The following is a 25,687-nucleotide window of genomic DNA, read 5'->3' on the forward strand; positions in this document are numbered from 1 at the left end:
CAGGGGAGAAAGTCCCATGGCCACAGCCTTGCCCCTGGGGCTGCCGACTCGCAGCTCTCACCGCAGCCACGTTTCAGCACAATGGATCAGTAGGCAAGCCAAGCCGCCTGCCTTCAGTCCATATAACACCCCAGATGTGTCCAAAGCACTGGAAACTGAGTCCGAGTGTTGAGTTGGGGATGGCAGATGGCTGCCGTAGATGCTATCCCTGCAACCAGGCAGCAGTCTTCAGACACCTCGTTGCAATGTCCCCAAGCTCCAGTTAATTATATATCTAAATATCACGTAGCATGCTGTAAGACTTCCAGCAAAGTTTGCCGACATGTTACATATGACAGTGGAATTTAGGGAGAAAAAGGACTTTTTGTGTTGATTGCAGAAGCATAGCCCACTTTGAACCATCAGCTCTGGGGCACCTAAATCTGAAAGGCAGCAGACTTGACAGTTCAGCATAAAAGTCACTGATAGACTTAGCAGTGTTGAGTTTAAATTAAATCAAAACCAGGAAGTCTAAAAAAGGCTCCAAATTTGCATTATCAAAATGAGGGTTCCTATTTGTATAATCTTTATTTTGTAAGAGGGAAAAATGTGAATTATGTTCACATCCTGGTGTATATAACCAGAGTATTTTGATTTGAACTTGGACCAACAATAGTTCTGAGGTAAGTTCTGGATACTCATTTTAAAGGCTTATGAAACACTCCAAAGATCTTCCACCTATGGCCATACAAATTTTTTTGATAGAGATGAGCAGCAGAAAATTTCCAGTGTTAAATAACAAAAGGTATACAGAAACACTGAAAAAACATCTAAGTTCCTTGAATAGGGTGTGCTCTACCACAGCCCACCATTTTAGTGCAGAAGTATTTTTTCAGTAGTTATTCACAGATAACTTCCTGTTTATAATACATATAATAAATGCAACCATGATATCAAGCTTTGTAATATGCTTTCTCATTCTCCAATCAGTACAGAACGTTCTTGTAAGCGGTGGTTAAATCGTATACTTCCTTTTTGGCTTCTCTTTCAACAATAATAGGTTTTCTGGTTCTTACAAGAGGGAGTTGGATTTGCTGGCTTCTGTTGTGTAAGCATCAACTGTACTGGAACTCTACTGGGAGCAAGTTAACAGGAAGAAACCAGTTGGTAAAATACAATCATAGGCTGGCAGGAAACCAGTGACTATTTGTCACTCCTTCCAAAGAGGAGGAAAACAGCGAGTGGCAGATATTCAGCACCATCAAGTATCCAGCAAAGAGATTTAATCTCCTTTTCTCCATGCCTGGATACTCAGAGTTTTACTTCAATGTGGACCATGGCTACTTGGAGGGTCTGGTCCGAGGGTTCAAAGCTGGGATCTTGACAAGTGCGGACTATGTCAATTTAGCACAGTGCGAGACGCTAGAAGGTAAGTCTGCTGGTTTATTTTCTTTAGAAAGAAATACTGTTGCTTAGAGCTTTGAAGAAGGTGAGGTAAAAGACTGAAGCACTGAAAGCTTATCTTAAAAAACAGAGATAACCCTGATGTCCTTTGAAGAACTGTTCTCATATTTAAGTTAATAGGTTCCCATAGAAATCACCCTAGGATTGGACAGACTGTGGTTTGCCAAGCAATCCAAGTGATGGGTTTTTCTAGTTTACTGATAAGGTTTGGAAGCCTCATCCACAGAGTTCCTAGGGAGATTGGTAACCTTCTCACAGATTCTACAGAACTGTTCAAGTATAGAAGTTTCATATCATTTCAGCTGGATAAAATAGTTCCCAAGATCTTATTAAAAGCTTACCAGTTGGCTCGGAGTTTCTCTATAAGAGATGTAATTTTAGTACTTTATTACTTCACGAGTTTTAGGGCAGTGGGGGACATTCTGCTTACCAGGAAGAGAAAACTAGACTTCGTAAAGATAAAACTATTCTCAAGCTTAAGGAAAAAAAAAAAAAAAAAAAGGCAAGAAACAAAACCCCAAACTGAACAAATGTTATCCGGAGAGGAAAAACAAATAATTAAATGATAAGGGATAAAGGAAAGCATTATATTCTACAACAAAAAAAAAAAAAAAAAAAAAAAAAGCAGCTTTTTTTTCAAGGTGACTTTGCCACAGTAATAAAGAGAATACACACTAGTTTCCAAAACAGCTTTCTGTGGCCAAGACTGGTCACAGCCTGATGAAGACAGACTCATACAAAGAATCATATGACATACCTCTAGACACTTGGCAGGAAAAAAAATGCAACAGAAAGTCACCTTTCTAAAGGAACATACAGTTTCTTTCCCTGACTCCAAAATGAAAGCTATGATTGTACACTGAAATAATTTCTATAACATGCAGTATATTAGACTAATTTGAAAAAGGAACAAGGAGAAATAATAAGCTCTCTCTGAAGCATTGGTTGCTTTGTGTATGCAGTGATGGATTTGGGGAAATTAGAAGTGCAGAGCCTGATGATTCCCATATACAACAGAGTTTAGAGGCTGTCTAAACTACTAATATAATAACAACAAAAGTCTGAGAAGGTTGCTTGCCATTCTTCTTGCAGATTAAAACAAGTACATTTCAATAGATACATGCAGGCATTTCCCTGCCAGCAGGATAAAGTTCCTCTCATAGTTAAAGAAGAGGTTCTCAGTACAGTCAGTGGGATCCCTATTTCATACAATGGCACACACAACACCTGTACACACTTACTCTGAGAACCAAAATCCATTTCTTATGTGAGCTGGACAAATTCAATGATTTCTATAGCCCGTTTGTGATTTATGCAACTTAAAGACTGTACAGACGCTCTTGATATTGATATTGAAGTGTTCAAGTCAAGAAGTCCTGCTCCATGAATATACAGACTTTAGAAAAAACTAATAGAGCTTCAAACATCTATAAAAGACAGAAAGGACAGAATGATGCTGTTATTAAACCTTGCTCTTAGCCCACTTGACTCCGCAGAGGAGCTCAATAAACATTGTCATCAAAGGCTCCATAAAAAAAAAACAACAAACCACACCATAAAATCCCGGTTACTTCTGAGTAAGATGAAAATACACAGGTTTAAATATATTTAAAAACATGGCAGAAAAAAGAATTTCCCTCATACTTCCCAGAAAAATACTTGCTCATGTTAAATTAAGCATAGTTAAGAAAAATTTTAAGTCATGCTACAACAAAGTTCTTTGCAACAAGGAAGTAGTTTTCAAACATTTCTGAGATATATAAACCTTCAACATCATTAAGAGCATGCGACAGATGAACAGATCCCAATGGAGAGATAAAATCACTTTCTAAGAAAGATTTATTGTAGAAAGAACAATGACTTTTTTATTTTTGAACCTTCTTCTTTCTAATGCTCATTCAATTTTAGACTGCAAATTATTTCAGCAACAGAAGCAGCAGCCTTCATCAACCCGCCTACAGGCACATCCCTACTACCAGCTTTCACTTCCCTTTTTTCTCTGTTCAGCTACATCTCTTTCTCCACTGTAACTTTTTCTACTTCTTTTAGGCAGCTAAACCAGATTCCCACCAGTTATCTACCAAATGTATTATTTATACAGAAAATATGAGAAGTGTTGAATTCGCACATAAGGCTAAATACACTTATGTCTCTGCACATATAGGATGAACACTGAACTTGGACCATGAGTGTACTCTGCACCGAAACCACAGACCCTTAGCTCTAAAGTAAAAAATGGAGCTTTATGCATACATCGTATTTTGTTTCCAAATTAAAGATCCAGCATGTGGATTTGTATTGTAGTACTACTGTGCTTGTCCAATAGTGCCTTCAGTTTGTGTCTTCACATTAAAAGGTAATAAATTTGCCCCGTTCTGCATTCTGTGGCATAGCACCAGACCACAAAAACTGGCCTCAGTTAAAAATATTATAAATATGCTAAAACAAATAAGCAGAAACAAATTCAAAACCACCCCAAGTAACCCATAAATAGAATCAAAAAGATCTTTTAATTTCAAAGCGGTTTTGATATCTCCAGAGGGGAAACCATAATGTCAGTACAGAAGAACCACAAGAAAAAACTGTAGGATAGTGCTTTACATCTGCTTGATAATCACAGACTAAGTATTACAGTAAGAGGGAAAGAAAGGAGGAGGATGCTAATCGCCTGTGTCCTCTCAGTTCAGGGCCACACAGAGAGAAGAGGCCTTCAGCTTAACTTAGACATCCTTTGGGGCTTGTTGGAATTACTTTCATTTCCAGGGAGCTACCTTGTGGGCTGCAACGCTGGCTGAAACCTCTGCAGCATGGGATGCTACTAGTTTGGTTCTGTGGCACCATCTCTTTCAGGGGATCCCCAGAGGAACCTAGCTGAGAGTCTGGGCAGTAGAATCACGGGGGAGGTGTGTAAATGCAGCACTTTATTCTTTCCCCGCTTCCCTGCTTGGTGGAAAAGACAAGAGACTAGGTCACAGGAGGACAAGCAGCCCAGCTCTGCTCCCACCACCACCACCACTGAAATCAGTTCACCCAGTTGGCCAGAGCCAGGACACGCCAGCTCCCAGTGGCTTAAATAACAGCTTGACTTGTGACAGTTGGCCATCAAAGCCAGGAGTCAGGCAGGACTCTGCGTCCTTGATGCCCAGCAAACAGGTTAATGCTCTCCTCAAGTTCTCACAATACTCCTTCTTTCTGATCAGCATCATTCCTGTCTTAACCGGATTCATCTTAAACTGGTCTCCTTCTGAGCGTTAATCCCCTTTAGATATTCTGTTGATTGTGTTTAGTCGCTGCTCGAGTTTGAATAAAATCATGTGATTTAAAATCACACTGTTTAAAGTCATGCATTCCCTACATACGATTTTCCTGCGTGCAATTCCACGAGGAAACACACAATGCAGATGGATGGCAAGAATAGTGGCGGCTGGAATACAGGAATCTTCTTCCCTAGGCATGTTGTGGACACACTGAAAAACCCAGAGTCTTGTATAGGCCTCCAAGAGCCCCTGAGAAAAAAGCAAGCAGCCACCATCACGAAAGAGTTTTGGTGAACAGCCCAGCCCCTGTAATGCTCACTCATCTACTGCCAGATCACGAAGTCATGTTACTACAGCAAGTGCCTGTGTTAGTCCCCAGGTCTTATTTACGCCAACGGCCATGAGAAGACTATAATTTAAGACCAGCAGAGCAGTCTCTGAGCTGCACTGAACCCTGTCACGGCGTGACCTTTGATTGTGACATTCCTCATTGATATTATGTGGTACTGGAGCTTGTGGGTGACTATTTTCTCAATGGTTTTGGCCAAGACCATGAGACAGGGTTGAATATTGTTTCTCACACACCGCGTGCATACTAGCATTTATTAAATTGTTTAGAAGAAATACTTCTCTAAACTAGGTTATGGAAGTGACAGGGTCATAAATCAAATATTCTAGGCATAGCATTTCCTCCACAGCTTTTGAGAGCCAGGTAGGGCTATATAACATGATACAGCTAATATTTTTCATGCCTTATGTTAGAGCATGGATTTTGAAGCTGCTCAGTCAGTAAGAGAACTGAGAAAAGTAACACAGTCTTGTCAACTACTCTCCATCAGTTTGGTTTGATTTCTGCTTGTCTCATTATGATGTTAAACACAATTCAGACCAGTTATTACTTGGGGCTGATATTTGGGGTTTGCAGTCTGCTCTGGGTACTAAACCCCTGAAAACCACTGTGTTTGAAATGCATTTACAGAGTGTGACTCAAGGTAGATATCAGTGGTCCGTCTGAAAAGGAATTGAGGAAAGCTGGAATTCAAGTCTCTGCATATAATAAGGCAGTATTATCTAATCCCACCATATGCCAAGTATTTTTACCCTTGCAATAAAAAGAGAAAGTAAAAATGATCAGTTTTCATAGGAAATGTACGTGATATGAAAATACTAGTGATTTTTTTAAAAGTTGGTCTTACATATTTAGACTTATGTGCATAATTCTGCATTTTTATTTATCTCTTAATCTTTCTTACCTTTCTTTCTTTCTTAAATTAAGTCATTTTCCTTTTTCTATCTTCTTCCTATATGGAAGATTGTGCTGGAACTACGACCGTTTCCTGGTATCTGGCTCTGACTATTGAAAGACCTCGCCTTCTTTTGTCAGCAGCTTTAGAATCATAGAATCATAGAATGGTTTGGGTTGGAAGGGACCTCAAAGATCATCAAGTTCCAACCCCCCTGCCATGGGCAGGGACACCTCCCACCAGACCAGGTTGCTCCAAGCCCCATCCAGCCTGGCCTTGAACCCCTCCAGGGATGGGGCAGCCACAGCTTCTCTGGGCAACCTGTTCCAGTGTCTCACCACCTTCATAGTAAAAAATTTCTTCCTGAGATCTAATCTGTATCTTTTTTCTTCCAATTTAAAACTGTATCCCCTTGTCCTATCATTACACCTCTTTGCAATCATCTATACAATGATCATAGAATCATAGAATCATAGAATCATTGAGGTTGGAAGAGACCCTTGGGATCATCGAGTCCAACCATCTCCCCTACTCTACAAAGTCCTCCCCTACACCATGTCCCTCAGCACTGCATCTAAACGGCCCTTAAACACAGCCAGGGATGGTGACTCCACCCCCTCCCTGGGCAGCCTGTTCCAATGCCCGACCACTCTTTCGGTGAAAAGTAGTTGTAGAGAGTGATGAGGTCTCCCCTCAGCCTCCTCTTCCTCATACTGAACAGCCCCAGCTCCTTCAGCCGTTCTTCATATGATTTGTCTTCCAGGCCCTTCACTAGTTTCGTTGCCCTCCTCTGCACCCGCTCCAGCACCTCGATATCTCTCTTGTATTGAGGTGCCCAAAACTGGACACAACACTCGAGGTGTGGCCTCACCAGTGCCGAGTACAGGGGCATAATCACCTCCCTACTTCTGCTGGTCACACTATTTTTGATACGAGCCAGAATGCTGTTGGCTTTCTTGGCACAATGATCACAATGATAGCTTTGCGATCATCTATACAATTTTAAGAAGCAATTAGTTTACACCGGTAGGAAAAGTTCAGTCTATTGCAGGAAGATCCAGATAAATGCTACCAGCTCCAGAGAGCTAGCTAAGCACGGCTGTCCTGTGTCTGTTCGTTGATGAAATTGGTAAAATGAGCTTGAGTGGCAGCTAAACTGCATAGAAAACTCTGAAGGTAACTCAGTAAATTCCCTCAGTAAGCCAGTGTGCTAGACGTAGGAGTTTGAATTTGCAATATACCAGTTCTTTTGCTTTAAGTCTCAGTGTAGGCAACCTTATTGCCTACTAAGAAAGTATACACATGGGGAATTAGGAAAGAGTAGCTGCCATACTGATAAATGCCCATCTTGCTAACTGCCTATCAATTTCCCCTCCAGGTAGACCTTTTCTCCAGTCAGTGAGAGTGAGGCTGTCCTTTTCCCTAAATATCACTTCAGATTTTACCTGGAAATCTAATCATTATGGATGCCCAAACCATATAATATTATGCCAATCTATAATTTACAGTAGTTTTGATATAGCATTTGAACACAATTATGCAATATAGCAGGAAATGTTATGCTGCTTTGAGCACTAAGAACTGATTCAAATCCTGACTTTTGCCTCACGGTGGAAAGCGGCCAGCGGAGGAAATTTGTCAAATGTATTCTTTGATATTACAAAAGCTTCTTTCAACTTTGTTGTCTCATCAGCCTATTTTCCTTAGTTATCAGGGTCGGCAGCTCAGGCAGAATATGTCATGATAACCTAAGTTTCTGGAACAGCTTCTTAAGGGTCTGGTAGTAGAAGCCATAAATCAGACAAAGCCAAACCAGAACTGCTGGGAGTGGAACTACGCCCTTTGAAGTGCTTCACCGCAGAAGCCATTTGGAGTCCAGAATCCCAGCCAGGCAAGATATGTTCTCTCCTCTTCTTCAGGCAGCCTAATAGCATAAGATTATAGTCTGGCTGAGATTTCAATGTTTCATATGAAAATTCAAGATCTTAACAAAGTTAAAGGATAATTCCTATTGATACATAACTGTCCATAGGAATGCAGGAGACAAAACCGCTGACCTATTTTAGTGGCACAAGAGTGGTACCCTGAACAAATCAGAGAAATCCAAACATTGAACAAACCTTATTGGGAAGGGGCTCAGGACAGCAGAAATTCACACTGTGCCTGGTGTGGCTGGAAATGAAAGTTGCCAGTGAAACTTCTGACAAAGGTGTAAATTATTTGTGCTTTCCTGCGGCACACAGAAAGCCTTACTGATAGAAGGCAGCACAAATTTGCAATAATTAGGCATTTACCCTACGTTAAATCTGTGGCAAAACCTTTTCAATAGAGTATGAACTATGATCATGTTCTTAATATGAAAATATATTGTTAGACATGAACATTTAAAAAGTTTTTTGATTTGGTTTGCAGACAATATAATGACAATTGATTCCCATGATCTTCCTTGAATAATTTCAGATCTCAAGTTGCATCTACAGACTACGGACTATGGCAACTTCTTGGCCAACGAAACCGGCCCTCTCACCATTTCCACCATCGATGATAAACTGAAAGCAAAGCTGGTCACGGAATTTCATTACTTCAGAAACCATGCTTTTGAGCCGCTTGCCACTTTTCTGAATTTTATCACGTGAGTAATGTTACCCCCTAGCTGACCCCAGAAACTCAAAGCAAAAGCACAGCTGCAAGTTAAAACAACGTAAATGTGTTGTACCTGAATCTCTACTGTTTCAAAAATAGCTAAATTACTTTTATACTGTAACATTTACGAACTTTATTTGCTCATGGAAGTTCTGAAAATATATATATGAAGAGCTGTTGTCTTTTCCACTGTTTATTTTAAAGAGCACAGGCAGATTTTTTTCCTGTGGACAGTGGCAGGAGGAGTGGTAAAGATTGAAAAAAATAGTTATCATTTTCAAACATCATTTTAGTCAAAGAACTTGCAAAACTGAAGTTTGGGGGGGGTGACTCATGCAAGATTAGCAATTTCCTGATTTACAGGGCAGTGTTTTAATTCCTAGGCGTGTGGCAAGTTCTAGACTTTTTTCTAAAGGGGGAAAAGCTACATATCATACACCTACTGTACTTTTTATACCACTTGAACATTAGAAAAAGAAAAACTTTATGTTGCACATAGCAAGATACTGAGATCCAAGTAGCTTTTTTAAAAAGTACAAATGCTGTTTGATGCCAGATGAAGAGAAAGTTCTGATCTCAATACAGTTATAAACAGATAAAACTTGTAAATGGCTTAACACTAAGAACAGGAATCTGCTTTATAACACTATAATGTGCATTAGTGAAACATCAGCAAGATATTTGATTTTGATCTTTTTAACACTAGACTGTTCAGCTTACTTTTAAGAAGTATTTTTATCACAAAAGCAAAAGAAGGAATCAGAAAAACAGAGATGCTTTTCTGAGGAGAAAGACCTGGGAGTCCTGGTAGACAACAGGATGACCATGAGCCAGCAATGTGCCCTTGTGGCCAAGAAGGCCAACGGCATCCTGGGGGGCATCAGGAAGAGCGTGACCAGCAGGTGGAGGGAGGTCATCCTGCCCCTCTGCTCTGCCCTGGGGAGGCCCCATCTGGAGCACTGGGTCCAGTTCTGGGCTCCCCAGTTCCAGAAGGACAGGGAACTGCTGGAGAGGGGACAGCAGAGGACCACAAAGATCATGAGGGGCCTTGAACACCCCTCATACGAGGAGAGGCTGGGGGACTCGGGTCTCTTTAGTCTGGAGAAGAGAAGGCTGAGGGGGGATCTGATCAACACCTATAAATACTTAAAGGGAGGGTGTCAAGAGGATGGGACCGGTCTTTTTTTCACTGGTGCCCAGGGACAGAACAAGAGGAAATGGGCACAAACTTGAATATAAGAAGTTCCACCTAAACATGAGGAGGAACTTCTTCACTTTGAGGGTGGCAGAGCCCTGGAAGAGGCTGCCCAGGGAGGTGGTGGAGTCTCCTTCTCTGGAGACATTCAAACCCCGCCTGGACATGTTCCTGTGCAACCTGGTCTGGGTGGACCTGCTTTGGCAGGGGGTTGGACTAGATGTTCTCCAGAGGTCCCTTCCAACCCCATATCATTTTGTGATTCTGTAATAATTTTTCTTTTTCTTTTTTTTGGGGGGGCAGGGGGGAGGGAGGCCAAGTGTAGCTGACCAGTTTTAGGTGAATATATCAACAGGTTCTTAAAGACTGCCCTAGGACAGCTGTGACCTGAGGCATACAGTGTTTACCTGTTGCTTCAGAGAAATGAAAGTGGAAAAACTGAAAATTATGACAGCTCTTTTCTCATACTGATTGACATGCATGTGTCACATCATATGCACAGTCCCTGCACTCCGTTGTTTTTTAATAATGGAGACACTAGTTTAACATACTTAACACATTTATTACATCATTGAACTGCATTTCCCTGAGACCTCTTCCAGATTTTGTGTGAGATACTAATCCCTATATGTCTCCAGCTGTGTTCTGAGTCAATAATGCAAGCTGAAGACTGGCATCGTTGTCATAAGCATCCCAAGAGAATAGGTTCACATTTCCAAGTCACTAACAAAACGGTTTTCAGCCTCTCTGACAGTAACACTAGTAAGAAGCTGATAGAAAACTTCTACTGAAAAGAAAACTTTTAGCACTAAGGAAGAAATCTGTGAGAACCTATTCTTAATTTCCTCACGGGAGGATGCTGAAAGCTGAGTGAGAAGAAAGCCCAAAGACTGGTCCATCTGCATGAACTCTGCAGTTTTAGTACCGAGATTCCCACCTACTTCTTCTCTGTCCAGATGGTCTATATAGAATAAAAAAATCCCAAACTAGAGAAGATGCTAGCTCAGGTTATTTACTTTTTGATACCACTCATTGTGACTGATTATAGAAAATTTACACTTCACAGCTGTTATGCTTATTATATTCATGTTTCAGTTTCCTGTTCTTTAAAAAGAACAGGAAACAGTCACATGGTTTGAAACCAGCATGGTGTTACCTACTTGCTGTTTAAAAACTTCAGTTTATTTTTGCTGAGACATTGATACAGAATGAAAGTATCTGCAAGTACTGTCGTCATTTCTGACTTGAGGTTTATTACTAATTTTCAAAAATCTTGGGTTTGTATTTTTTCCAAGGAAAATTAATTCTAAAATTAAATTTCTTTTACTTTTTCTTTCAAATACAGATACAGCTATATGATTGACAACGTAATTCTTTTAATAACTGGTACATTACATCAGCGGCCCATAGCTGAACTTGTTCCCAAGTGCCATCCACTGGGGAGCTTTGAGCAAATGGAAGCAGTCAGCATTGCCTCAAACCCTACTGAGCTGTTCAACGCAATTTTGGTTGACACACCATTAGGTAGGAACACTAAATTATTTCTTATTTGCTTCTTGAAACTACTCATCTCGTATTCTTAAGAACATCTCAGGTGGCGTAGCATGTTTTCCACTGGGTATGCTGTGTTTTGGTAGCACAAAACATCAAGTGTGGACCAAGCACTTCTGAAGTGATGTTCAGGACATTTTCAAGTAACATTTATTAACAGTTTCTATATCAACCTTGGGTAGCAGACACACAGAAAACATGCTACTCAAGAAGTGTAATGGATATCTTTTATAACCAAAGTAGCCACTGATAAAGAACATCTAGAATTTTATTTCAACACCCGCATCTATAATTAAAAAATGTAAGACGAAATCTTGCCTATCCCTCACTAAGGATCAACAAGCAGACAGTGACTAATAAATATTAGATGTTGTGGTAGAATCTAGATTCCCTCTTGGGATTTCGGCGTGACTCTAACACAAAGAAAATCCCCATTTTGAAGAACTAAATCTAAAAGCAAAACACAGTGAGGTAGGGAATGTCACATTCTGAAATTGGGATGAAACTCTGCTCAATGTGCTGCAGCAGACATCACAAACAAAAACTAACAAGGTCTGGGGCACCCTTGTGAAGGGTCCTGAGAATAAGATGGAACTGGATGGATTTGAACAAATATGAAACCACCGCGTGCCCGTGTCTTGAGTACTGCGAGTGGGTTTGGGTTCTGTTTCTCAAGAAGCTGTGGTTGGTTGGTCCCAGACAGAAACCATTCAGCCACTCGCTCACCCCCAGCACAGCTGGGGAGAAAACAGGGGGAAAAAGGAGCTCATGGGCTGTGATCACCTACAACATACTGTTGCAGGCAAAACAGACTCAACTCGGAGAAAACTGACTTGATTTATTGTGGACTAATGCATATATAAGTAATTACTGATCCAGGCATTAGAGTCATAGAATCATAGAATTTTCTGGGTTGGAAGGGACCTTTAAGATCATTTAGTCCAACCATCAACCTAACTCTGATAAAAACCATCACTAAACCACGTCACTAAGCACTATGTCAACCCTCTTTTGAACACCTCCAGGGATGGTGCCTCAACCACTTCTCTGGGCAGCCCATTCCAATGCTTAATAACCCTTTCCATGTAAAAAAATTTCCTAATATCCAATCTGAACTTTCCTTGGTGCAACTTGAGGCCATGAGGAAGCAAACAAGAAAGAAGCACTTACACACTTAGAGAAAACACCTTCCCTTCCTGCTTTGCTGCTCCTTTGCTTCCTCCAGGCTTCTCTCCTTTGCCCCCTTGTTGTCACCACAGCTTCTGCTCAGTCCCTTCAAGGAGATAATGATCTTCTGCCCCAGTGTGGGCCCTGCAGGGTCTGCAGTTCTGAGTAGCCTCTGTTCCAGCTCCACAGGTAGCAGGGAGCACCTGCTCCAGAGCTATGGAGAGATTACTCCTCCTTCTCTGACCTTGGTGTTCCCTCTGCTATTTCTCAAAATTTTCTTCCCTTCTCCTCTCCACATCCTGCGGGTTTTGCCCTTTCTTAAATACATTTTCCCAGGACACCACCAGCTCGGTTGAGGGGCTGGGCTGTGCCCTGAGGAGGGTCTGTTGGAACCAGTTGGAACAAGGGGATGGCACTGCCATCTGGGGATGGACTAAAATGCCTGGACCCCAGTTTGGAGAGGACATGGCTGAGGGGAGATACGGACGATGTTTACGAAGTCCTGAGGACAGCGGTTTGTCCATGGTGAGCTACCAACTGTTGCTCACCAAATCCTTTAGAAGACCAAATCCCAGCAGAAAAAATAGTTTTAAAACAGGTAGAATGAAACACTGATTTTACACAGCTGGGAGTAAATTTTTGGATTTTTCTTTTTTTTTTTTTTCTGCTAAACAAGTTTGTAAAAGCAGAGAGCAGTATCAGATCTTTAAAATATGGGACAAATTTGATGGCAATGGATCTACAAAGAGGTACTAAAGGGAACTGTCAGGGCTATAGCCTCTAACATTCTTCATCCAAAACCTGGATGCTGGGAGAGTAGGAAGGGAGAAGACCACAAAACCTGCTCATCCTCACATGCTCTCCCTAAATACCATCTTCCATTGCCACTGTTTGAGACAATGCTCTCTGTCACGCAGGACTGGCACAGCTTAGGAACAGTGAGGGACTGGCATGCGAGGGTCAGCCATGAATACAGTGCTTTTAAGTGGTCCAGCTGCTCAAATGAACTTCATCCTCTGCTTCCCTCTTCAAAAGCTTGCTCTTTGCCCAGTCCTGCAGAGGATCTGGAAGCCCAGATGGTCAAGGTCGAAGCCTGTGCCCCTTACTAACTGCAACCTGTTGCCTTTCCCCCACTACAGACGTACCCGAAGAGTTTAGAGGGAAAATAGGAAAAAGGATTCTCCTAAACAGTTGCAGAACACCTGCATGATTTAAGACGAAAATTATCTTTCATGTTCCTCACTAGAAAATCTCCCTAATGCCCAAACCATATACTTCAGAGAAGATTAAGGCTTTCATTAGCATTTCCCATCTGATTTTCTCTGGAGATGTGGACTCTGGCTGCGGCACTGATTGATTCCCTTTACAGCAGTTTCTCATTAAAAAGGAGGGAGTAGGGGGATAAGGGGAAAATCAAGAGGATTTCTCTTCCTCTCCGTTATATCACTCTTTGTTGTACACCAGAAACCTCAGATGCATGAGTATGCACCGGTGAATGGCAATAGACAAGGGTTGCATATTACCAGCCTGTAGATTTACACTGCAATATAATAAACTCTGCTTTCAGCTGCTTTCTTTCAAGACTGCTTGTCTGAAAACGACCTGGACGAAATGAACATTGAAATAATGCGCAACAAACTGTACAAGGCAAGTTCTTGCAACGTAACGATAAGACTTTGGGTTTTTCCAAGTGTCTCGGAAAAGGGGGTCAGTATCATTAACCCTGTTTTATGGATGGGGAAACAGAAGCATGGTGAGATAAAGCAAGCTGTCTAAGGTCACCTGCATAATGACAAGTCCAGGAATCAAATCCAGCTCATTTCATTTCTGCTCCGCCGCTTGGAGAGTTTTCAAATTTTAGGTCTGCAGCCAAATTCTAATTTAATATCTCATTAATGAAAATGTTTTAGATGTCATGCTAATATCCAGATCCATTTGTTTATGAATAACTCAGTTATCCACCAAATGCCACGGAACTGTTAGCCCCTAAGTGAGACTAGACAGGCTTTTGGCTAACATTTATTTTTATTTATAAAAGGTAAATCTGGTTAGAAAAGGTCTAATTGCTTTGAGTCTAGCTAACATTTTTTTTTTACTTAAGGTTTTTGTATAATTTTCTTTCTTTTTAAGTTTTCTTTAGTATTGCTACAGCACACTGCTGGAAGACATGCATCTAACATGTGCTTGCATTTTCAAATTGCTTTACAAATATTAGCTCACAGGTCAATACTCTTAGGATGGTCTCTCTAACAGCTATACATATTTCATTCCTTAATGGTTCCTCCTGGCACATTCTCTCCAAATTCTTTGTTATCTGTCTTCCACAGTGGATGCCCCAGACTGCAGGAAAAATTCTTACAGTGATATGATTGCACTAGAGGGAAAGGAAAAAATCCTTCTGTTTGTCTTACAAATGATATTTATAAATTCCCAAGACAATATTTGATTCTTAAGTATTCTACTGCTTTCTCTCATTCAAAACAACATCAGTTATGGCCACATATTTTAATTCTTTCACAGTGATACTTAAATAGACACTTTTTTCCATTTGAAAACATACAGATCTGATTCTTATATCCTATGAGGATGACCATACATTTACACTTATTAAAATATTTTTTTTCTTCTCCCTCTTCTAAATATCAGGGGATCATTCTGAAAACACTTCTAAATTATTAATATATCCTCTCTCCTCTGCTTCAGCTGGCAATGTGATCAATTACGTTTCATCTCCACTATCAGGTAGCACTAGAGAGAACCTAATGCATAATCCCATACAGCAGAACCCCCTTGAGATGTCTCTACTTAAAATTCACTTAATTGCATAGCTAGTGACAGCTTCTTTAAACAAGATTGTGTGCAACTGTAGCAAATGCATTTTGATAACATAAATCTTCCATAAGACAGTATTTTGGAGGGTGGAGAGGCAGGGGGAACAACATATCTGATATATTTAGGGTGCTTCCTGCACAGGTATATTTAAATGGCTCCAAAGGCCAGAATCCTTAATAGACCAGAGGGCTCTGCAGACCAGTATTACAGAAGCTTTGTCTGCTGTTCCCTCCTAATCCAGGGTTTAGGGTAGAGCAGTAGGGATTAATTTGTGTATCCTCATAGTGCAGGCCCAACAGCCATGGCATATTCCCAAATCCCCTCCTCCACACTATAAATGCAGTTTCCTTCAGCCATCTGCTTATTATACAGTGGAAGCTCAGTGGAGCTCCAGGAGTCCCACCTTTAGAGAGTAAAGAAAACATAATATTTGTCCTGTAACAATTTTTGATATTTTTGGTAATAACAAGCATTTGCATTTTAACATTTTAACTTTCAATCTAGCAAAGTAATTAAGCACATACTTGAATTTAAATTCATAGGTAGAATTATAATAATGGAATATATAATAATGGAAGTATTTTAAAATGAGGTTCATGACTATGTGCTGTGCTTGTCCAACTCTTAAGTAGCATTTCTTCTTCTCTCATGTAGTCTTATCTTGAAGCATTTTATAAGTTTTGTGAAAAACAAGGCGGTACTACAGCAGAAATAATGAGACCTATTCTTGAGGTAAGACAAATTCGGGTTTTGTACATGAAAATACTCGATTGTTTTTCCTGTTCTTTCTCTCTCTGTTTGAAAAGTTAACTGTCAAATGTCTGCTTCTCCTCTGAATAATAATTGTTTTTAAGATGCAATGAAGACTTTATTCTAGGATGACTTTTACCTCTTGACTGGAGAAGCAGGTAGTCCATTACCAGGGAGGAGTTATCCTCAGTTAATATTTTTCTGTAACAGAGATCAGAACAGAACAAATGGTTCACTGATTTCAAACTGTTGCTCCTTGACAGTTTTCTGTGTTACACAGAAAACCTAAAAAAGCGGACAGTTTTTGCATATCCTAGCTCAAAATTAAATTTGGGATAGCTGTATATTTACTAATCAATAATCTTTAAGCTTTGTGGCACTACTATCTTTGTTTACTTTGCTATTAAAATTAATGGTTGAAGTTAGAACTGAGTGACCTTTGGAACTAGTGTCATTCAGAAAAGTCCAACATTCCATGTTTTATTTTTGTGTCAACTGAGAAAAGTTTAATATTTTTTATTTTTATTTTTTCCATGACATGCAAAATTCCTAACATCCTCCTCCCCAAAGCAGAATAGTGAATGATATTCTTGTATCTGTTATTGTAATAAAATGTGCAGAAATTTCTAAAATTGAGTTCTCGGCATTCAGGTCCATTTTTTTTTTTTCATGTGGTTTATCACAATTCCTTGCAGTTTCAGAGCCAGGTCACCCATTTGCTCTCAGGGTAAGATTTTTTCTGGATAAGCAAAACTTACACCCTGGAAACTGAACAAAAGTTACTGAGCTCTGATGACATCAGAGTTTGCATTACAGAGGAGAGATAATAACCCTGGGAACTCACACCCAAGAAAGAATGAGCCTAAATTACATCCTACAAAACAATGTCCTAAGAGGGAATGCAATTTCATATTTTATTTAACCAGGTCATAATGTTTTAGTTTATGTTCTAAAGAAAATATTCTTAATCAAGTTAAATTAACCAGAAATTAAGTACTTTGATTATTCTTTTCTGAAAAATAAAAATCAAGAGATTGGCTGGCAGGGGTAAAGATATTTCCCAAAGTTGATTCAGATTTTTCAGAAAGTTCATTTTTAGCTAGAAATTCACGTTGAGGGAGCAGATTACTTACAACATTAGTTTAAGCACGTTGTAAAACGCTCTTTAAACCAGTGGTAACAGTTTGGTCTCTGATAAACTGCTTTAAAATCCCTATCTAATGTCAATCATCTAGGAGAATAAACTTTTCTGTAAAAGATTTCATTTTCTATAACATTTTATTAATCTGAAGACACACATAGAGCAGATTGCTAATGGCTGAATTCACAAAAAGCCAAAGTTTAATTATTCAAAAGAATACTTGCCATTTATTCTGTAATCTTATATGTAAGACTACCAACCTGACCCTATCAGAATGAAGCGGAGGTATTTAGCTCCTCAACTCCTTGACCATGGTGCCAGCCTCCCACAGTAAAATTTCTGATGATCTCTCTTCCACCATGGACAACAAATGTGGCATGTTTAACCCTTAATTTCACTGAATTTCACTGAATTTCTAGAGTTGGAAGGGACCATAGAGATCATCTAGTCCAACTCCCCTGCTGAAGCAGGATTGCCCAGAGCTAGAGCATGTTACTCAGGAGCATCCAGGCGGGTCTTGAAAATCTCCAAAGAAGGGGACTCCACAACCTCCATGGGCAGCCTGTTCCAGGGCTCTGTCACCCTCACCGTGAAGAAGTTTCTCCTCATATTCGAGTGGAACCTCTTATGTTCCAACTTGTGCCCGTTGCCCCTCGTCCTCTCGGTGGGAACCACTGAAAAGAGTCTGGCTCCCTCCTCCTTCAACCCTCCCTTGAGATACTTGTAGGCATTGATAAGGTCTCCCCTCAGCCTTCTCTTCTCCAGACTAAAGAGTCCCAGCTCTCTCAGTCTCTCCTCATAAGGGAGATGCTCCAATCCTTGAATCATCTTTGTAGCCCTACGCTGGACTCTTTCTAGTAGTTCCCTGTCCCTCTTGAACTGGGGAGCCCAGAACTGGACACAGTACTCCAGTTGTGGCCTCACCAGTGCAGAGTAGAGGGGGAGAATGACTTCCCTTGACCTGCTGGCTACACTCTTCCCTATACAACCCAAGATACCATTGGCCTTCCTGGCCGCAAGAGCACACTGTTTACTCATTGTCATTTTACTGTCCACCAGGACCCCTAGATCTTTCTCTTCAGTAGTTGCCTCTAGCGGGTCCACCCCTAACCTGTACTGGTACCTGACATTTTTCTTCCCCAGGTGCAGGACCCTACACTTTTCCCTGTTGAACCTCATGAGGTTCTTCTTTGCCCAGCCCTCTAGCCTGTCCAAGTCTTCGCAAGAAACTGCAGGACTGCACTGCAGCTAGTGCTGTACCTGTTCTTAGGGCCCCACGTTAATCCTTGAGCAGCAGACATGCTCCTTCAAGTTCCCATATGGGAACTAAAGCACGTAGGAAATGGGCATCCTATGATTCCACCACCACCTGCAGCAATCAAATGGCCCAAGTCACCAAGGAACTGCCTCCTGGCCTTACTATGGAGAACCTCACACGCCAATAATCTGATGAATTGAAAGGTCTGTATGGAGGGCACTGATCCTGCAGATTTACCCAACCTGGGAGCCACCAGAAGTAGTCCCCCAACCTGCTAGCATTGGTTGCAATTGCATCTGAGCATGCTTTTTTTTCCCTGACAAAATATTACAAATCTAACAGCTGTATTCTACACGGCGTTAACAAGTTAAAGAAAAAAAAAAAAAAAAAAAAAAAGCATTTGCCCTTCCAAAACCGTTTCACTAGGGCTGATCTGCCTGTTCATGTTAATAAGGCAAGTGAAATTTGGCTCTGTTATTCATTAGCTAGAAATCTTTTCAAGCACACTTATTTTCTTCTCATTATTTCTCTATTGTTTACTCATTTTCCTTACTCTGAAGTCAGTGCCAGAGGGCAGCTGGGTCCCTGTTACAGTGTGTTCCAGTACACGGGAGTAGGATCTATGAATATGTGCTTAACTGCTAAAGTTGTAGAATTGTGTCGCAACCGCAGTCTTCTTACTCAACAGAGAAGAGTACCTTTCTGCTCAAAACAGTTCAAAAAATCACAGCGTAAGAAATTTCGCAAGCTGCATAAAAAGTGCATGTGTTGTATGTGCTTCACTTGGAAGACTTTCCCCTGTAATCCCTGCAATTAGCAAGGGCTCTGCTGTTCTTACAACATGAAAGTAAGTAATAAAGGAAAAAAAATAAAACCACAGCTAGGTTAGATCTCAAGACAGAAGAGCAGATTTACATCAGACAGAAATGAGTAAGATTGTTTTTATTTACCATTACATTTTTAATTCGTACTGTAAGAATGGCAAGTGAAATTTTGCCTTGTACAAAAGAACAACCTGAGATCTAGACACGGGAATGACTTTCAGTCTGCTGCTGCAGGGAAAATACAGATACTACAGGCATCTAAACCTGGCAGAAGAAATAAAGCCTTTGATTCTATGCGTTAAAAATTAACTGTCATTTGAAACACTTGAAAACTTTAACTTGGCAAGTAAACAGCCCCCTCCACTTTATTAAATTACTGTTTTAAATATGTGCATTCACAATCTTTTTTTTTTTTTTTCCAGAATTTCCATTCAACCTTTACTCTGAACAACACTCTGAGTTATATCAGAACAGTACTATTGATGCTTGGTCCTTTCCTACATTATTATTGTTTATAAAAGCATTATTTCATAACTTCAGAAGGGTGTGCGAGGAGATTTTCTGTTGTCAACATCTGGGTAACTAAGCAGAGAAATGAGGAAGCAGCAGTGATGATATTTTCAGTACAAGAAATCACAGTAGAAAAGCTGTGCTTGCAAAACACTGATTTTCTAGTTAAAATTTAACCAGCATTTGCAAATAAGGATTTACAATTTTTAAAATAAGTTATGTTTCTATATGCTCAGAAGTCCACTTTTTTTTAAAGTTTCCATAGTTTAGCTTACTGAAAAAAAAAATGTATCCCCACCTTAATTTCGAAAAAGATCTCTAATAACACCTCTTTATTCTTTGTTTTGCATATTAAGTTTGAGGCAGACAGACGTGCCTTTATCATCACCATCAATTCATTTGGCACTGAGCTGAGTAAGGATGACCGGGAGAAGCTGTATCCAACCTGTGGAAAACTGTACCCAGAAGGCTTACACCTGTTGGCCAACGCAGATGACTACGAGCAAGTGAAGTGTGTTGCAGATTACTATGCAGTATGTAACCTAATTTCTTAAAGCTAAAAGCCAAAATACGAACACTTAACATCTCTTGATGTCAGCAAAAGGTAAAAGCATAAGATAAAAGCATTAGAGAGAGAAAAAAATCAGTGAAGATATGAAAGATCCCACAACAATGTATATGTAATCAAAGGACTTTGATATGAAGACATATAAGAAGTTCCACCTAAACATAAGGAGGAATTTCTTTACTTTGAGGGTGGCAGAGCCCTGGCAGAGGCTGCCCAGGCAGGTGGTGGAGTCTCCTTCTCTGGAGACATTAAAAACCCACCTGGACAAGTTCCTGTGCAACCTGCTCTGGGTGGACCTGCTCTGGCAGGGGGTTGGACTGGATGATCTCCAGAGGTCCCTTCCAACCCCATGTGATTCTGTGATTCTGTGACTTATCATTACCTTAGTGTGATACAAAGTTCCTCGTACAGTGATGTTTAAATTAAGACCAAATCAACATGCTAGTAAACAAAACTCTTCCTACTTCATTAACCCTCCCCAAATTGAGTTTCACTTCACAGCCGCTGCCTCCAAGATTTTGGAGCAAAAGCATTAAGTCATTTTAAAATGATCTGACCGAGCAATCCATTTCAGATAAGTGCAAACCTGATTCATTGCTAGCGTACCGTAAAAAAACCCTTCTGAAAAGTTATCTCTAAATCACTGATTGAATCAAAGAAGTAGATGAAATTGTTACTATTGATGCGACTGGTGCTGTTATTAAAGACGAATCGATATGCAACACTTGCTCTACGAATTAACTCTGACTACCTATATTTAAGCCACCTCCAAGTAGGTACGCCAAACAAAATGATGCCTGGGCTACTGCTTTTTCCACAGAAGAAACAAAGCTGGAGATGCAGAATTGTCCCTCTGCATGGGCAGGATGTTAGAAGCCTGTGTCACCATGTCGATGTGGTACAGAGCAAGTCTCTTCGTGTGATGGGGGGATATTTAGGTGAATTTGGGAACCGTTGCACGAGACCAATACTGCAATGCTGCTTTATAAGAAAACCAAACCAAAAGCACAGAGAAGGAAATGACACAGCAATGTAACATATAAGAAATGAAGTCAAATACGTCCGCGCAGAATATTCCAGCCTGACATATCAGACTAATGGATTTAGAGACAATATTAACACAGATAAAGCAGGTCCAGCTGACTACTGGAAATAAAATGAGCAGCCATGTGAGGATCAGAGTTCAGGGTTTTGGCTCCGTTTACAGCTCTGGCTCTGATGGATGCTATTTGTACAAGAAGTTCAGTGCTCTCTGTCCAAAGGAGTGAAAGGTCACGTGTCATTCTACAACAAGTCGCTTTTAGTGCCTTCAGTCAATTACTTTAAGTTGTAGGAAATGACTGTAAGAAACACAAGAACAAATGTGATTTTTCTTTCTTTTGCTGACTACCTGCTTTTAACTTTTGATTTATGTAGAACTGTAATCTATACATGAGTTCTTCTGTAGAGAAGGACTACTTAACATAGATTAATTAATAAAGTAATGTAAGGTATCTGTGCTCCACAGAATGCAAAAATACCTTATTTCCATTGGGTCATTGTCTATGCTTTCAGGAATACAAGGCTGTGTTTGAAGGTGTAGGGAGTGGCACTGGAGAAAAGACACTAGAGGATGCTTTTTTTGAACATGAGGTAAGTGCTTCTAACCTTAAATATCAAAAAAAGTTACCCCCAACTGGAATAACATTTTAAACAAGAATGAAGTCCTAGGCTTTTGATTCTACTATGCTGCATCATTCAGCTTTGTATTCATGAACACGGTGTTTCTATGGCTGTCAACATTTGGCTGAATTAAAATAGAAGGATTTACCTTATTAAATAAAATAAATCCCTGGACGTTCTTCTGAAAACTAGTTATAGAACTGTCAGTTGTAATAGCCTATCCAAAAGCCATCTCATTTAAACCCTTAATGAATTTTCATTTGAATAGTCTGCTGAAGAAGGTATTTCACCACTGTCCTTTACTTACCTGTAATGCTGCTGTACTCTATTACCAAAATTAATCCACAGATGACAATTCAATTATACTCAAGAGTAAAAATATAATAAAGTGTACAAAGAGTATAATATAGTCATGGTTGTGAAGTTACATAGAGATCTTGACCATAAAAGCTACCATACAAAAATCACATTTGCCTTCCTTAATGTTTTATCCTAACACTTGTTTCATCTTTTCCACAGGTCAAGCTGAATATGCTTGCATTTAACAACCAGTTTCATTTTGGGGTATTTTATGCCTATGTAAAATTAAAGGAGCAAGAATGCAGGAATATCGTATGGATTGCTGAATGCATTTCTCAGAGGCACAGAACCAAAATTAACAATTACATTCCTATTTTCTAAATCTGAGAATTTGTAATCCCGCAATACCTGAAAAGACGCATGATTTCATAGAAAGGAAGAAATACCTGATTTCAAAAGTTAACTCTTGTCAGATGTCTTAAATTTTATTGATGATCCTCCTTAAATACAGTAGTGTAGGAAAAAGTAGTGTAATTAGAGATATGAGTACTTTATAAGGAAATATTAATGGGCTTATTCATAGTTTTTGGTGGTAGATTTGTTCCCCACTGTGCCAGTCTTAATTTAATTGATCAATAAAAACTCTCTGCAAGGTCTTACATACATATTCTTTCTCTTTTTGTGGAAGCAAGCTTTCTATCAATGATATTTGAAAAGCTCTTTAATGGCTTAATTTTGAATTAACAGTTTTCTCGCTACTTTTATCTTGCACGTATGGTCTTCTTCACGGCATACGAGCTTGTATGAAGGAATCAACACAGAAATCAGAGACAAACTTTAGGGTTACTCTGAGATTCCCCTTAAGGAATCCCTTTCAAGAAGCTTTCTAGCTGTGACATCTCTCTACAGTTAAATGTAAACGAGTAATTTCATTTTCATGAAAAGGTTTTCACTTATTCCTTTATGGTCCCATGAGGAGCACCTCAAGTGTCAAACAACGGATGCCTGACTCTGCTCCACAGCAATGAAGTGTCTCCTCCCAGCACACCAAAGACACTGTCTTCATGCATGCACTAGGGAAGATTATGAAACATGAATGAAAATACCAGCCAAGTCTGTATCAGTTTTACATCAGACACAAACAACACCAACTCCAAGCTATTTGAGGACCTGGCTAAGATCAGTCACTAAAAATAGAGTGAACAGTTGAAGCCAGATTGGAGCAGGACAAGATTAATTCTGCCGAAGAAAAAGGAAGGATTTTGAAAGCCCTATCAACATTCTGCTTCCCTACTCTGTTCAAAATATTTGCCCTCTTATCTTTGAAACAGGACATACGTAACTTGATTTTCTGCACAACTCCTTAGTTTCAGGCTGCACAACAGCAAATCTCAATATTCAGCTGACTGTGTCTCCGGTAATGCGATACAGAAATAAAATCAATTTCCTGCTGAGTAGACAGAAAAATAAAATATATCTGATGTCAACACCTCAGAGTTATGGAAAACATTCAGGCACCATGGTTTTAAGAACTGAGTTATAATATCTCTCTCTCTAAAATTTACACAACTGCACATGCATACAAACATAAAAAATAGAAAACATTACCATTTTTATAGCTAAAAGCATGGTTCCTAAATTGTAAACTTAACCTAATAGTTATAACCCAGAACTTCTTGTACTAATATAACAGAGAATTGAGAAGACTTTTTAATATTTTGCTTTACCGTGAATCACAGAGAACCTTACATCGTTGCTGTGAAAAAATATTTTCAGAGAGTTTCCTTTAGCAACAATTTAGAAAAACTGAGTAAAAAGAAATAGGTGTATAAGAAAATAATACAAATCTTATCTCTATATTGAGGCTTCTTTGTTTGATCTAGTAATTCAGAGGGGGAAAAAAAGGAAAAAGAAACTGAACTGTAAGATTTGCGGATTGCAATTTCATTCTGGCATCTGCAGTAGCTTCCTTGCACTGCTTTCACTACTTTGCATTTCTTAATTTGTATTTCCCAGTCTAATCTGTGACCAACACTTTCTGGTTCACGCCTGTATCGCAAACTATATCGCATCCTATGTCACAAACTGCATCACAAACTGCAGTGAAGAAAACAATAGGGCTGTAATTCTCTCAAATGTGCATTTTTCTATATCTTTTAACAAATGCATTGAAAAAATTTAGTTGGGAGCAGAAGAATAACAAAGTCAAGTGGTCTGGGACACAGAAACTGACTTCACACAATTCAGCACAGGGCACGAATACTTTTTCTGCACTGATAAATCAAACCTCCCTACTTGAACAAAACAAATCAGCTGGGTTTCTGCCAAGAATTTTCTGAAGTGATTTGAAGGGGAAAGAATCTGCTCTCCACCCTAAATCATTCTGTGCCAGGGAAGATATGCAGCTGCTATTGCTACAGTCTGTGGATACTGTTGGTTCAGACAGAAATGAGCAGGAATTGCAGCTGACACGACTGTGTTGTCAGCAGAACTGGTCTTTAGGCTATGGAAAGGACAGCATCAGTGTTGATTGATGCTTTTTTCAAAACAATTTTCTAGATATTTGCAAAGTAAGGACAGGGCGTACTAAGCGTCGATTATATTCATTTTAAGAATGAGACTAAGAAAGGAATTAGGACTTTAAAGTTGTAACTCCTCAAACACCTAGCTTTTTATATAAATAATATAATTTACATCAATGTCTTGTCATTAAATTAGTCCTCATGCTTGTGTGAAATAGTAAATGTTAAATATTTTTTTATATTTCTAAAAATATATTTTTAATATAAAAAAATATTTAACACTTCAACAAGTCTACTTATGACCAAAAGAGCAGATCCAAAGTCTGCAAAGGGAGTGACAGCTGGCCATCATTTGGATTTGCATCAGAATTACAAAGGTGTTGGCATGAAGATTACTATAACAGTTTAAACAAGAGATACAAAAAAGTCAAATGATGTGCTGGACAACTGGATTGCTTTACCAAAGGGTGTGGAGAAATCGTGCAATATAAAGCACTGAAAAAAAGATGTGATAAATGCCAATAATATCTACCAAGCAGTTAAAACAGTTTACGTGGCACAAAAACTCATCTGAAACACCGAGAAAATCATTCAATATATTGGGATATCTCCAAAATGACAAAGAGAAAATAAGAAATGGGACTCAAGAAACAGCAAGACAAACCTCTCAAAGAACTGAGGTAAAAGTTTTCATATGAATGACACAAGAGTGAGAAACATTTGGCTGTTTGGAATCCATATTTATTGGGATTTGCAATAAAAAAAAAAAAAATAATATTCCAACTACATAACTCAGCTGGGAGTGTTAATGCAAACAGTC

General features: G+C 39.6%; 1 protein-coding gene across 1 annotated transcript; it reads left to right on the forward strand.

The window, feature by feature from the left end:
- Positions 1-1,278: 1,278 nt before the first annotated feature.
- ATP6V0D2 (ATPase, H+ transporting, lysosomal 38kDa, V0 subunit d2) lies at positions 1,279-23,057 on the forward strand. The gene is made up of 8 exons (XM_014965359.1): positions 1,279-1,408; positions 8,405-8,576; positions 11,128-11,306; positions 14,068-14,147; positions 15,987-16,064; positions 20,172-20,348; positions 21,938-22,015; positions 22,565-23,057. Exons 1-8 carry the CDS (start codon positions 1,279-1,281, stop codon positions 22,724-22,726), a joined length of 1,056 nt encoding a protein of 351 aa, XP_014820845.1. The 3' UTR covers positions 22,727-23,057.
- Positions 23,058-25,687: the final 2,630 nt, after the last annotated feature.

The sequence above is a fragment of the Calidris pugnax genome, unplaced genomic scaffold, assembly GCF_001431845.1.
Source record: "Calidris pugnax isolate Ruff unplaced genomic scaffold, ASM143184v1 scaffold41, whole genome shotgun sequence".
Taxonomy (NCBI): domain Eukaryota; kingdom Metazoa; phylum Chordata; class Aves; order Charadriiformes; family Scolopacidae; genus Calidris; species Calidris pugnax.

Excerpts from the sequence above, each read along its gene's own strand:
- ATP6V0D2 (XM_014965359.1), top strand. The coding sequence starts at position 1,279 with ATGCCTGGATACTCAGAGTTTTACTTCAATGTGGACCATGGCTACTTG. Across the intron at positions 16,065-20,171 it reads TAATGAGACCTATTCTTGAG|TTTGAGGCAGACAGACGTGC; the intron begins GTAAGACAAATT and ends TTGCATATTAAG. Across the intron at positions 20,349-21,937 it reads GTGTTGCAGATTACTATGCA|GAATACAAGGCTGTGTTTGA; the intron begins GTATGTAACCTA and ends CTATGCTTTCAG.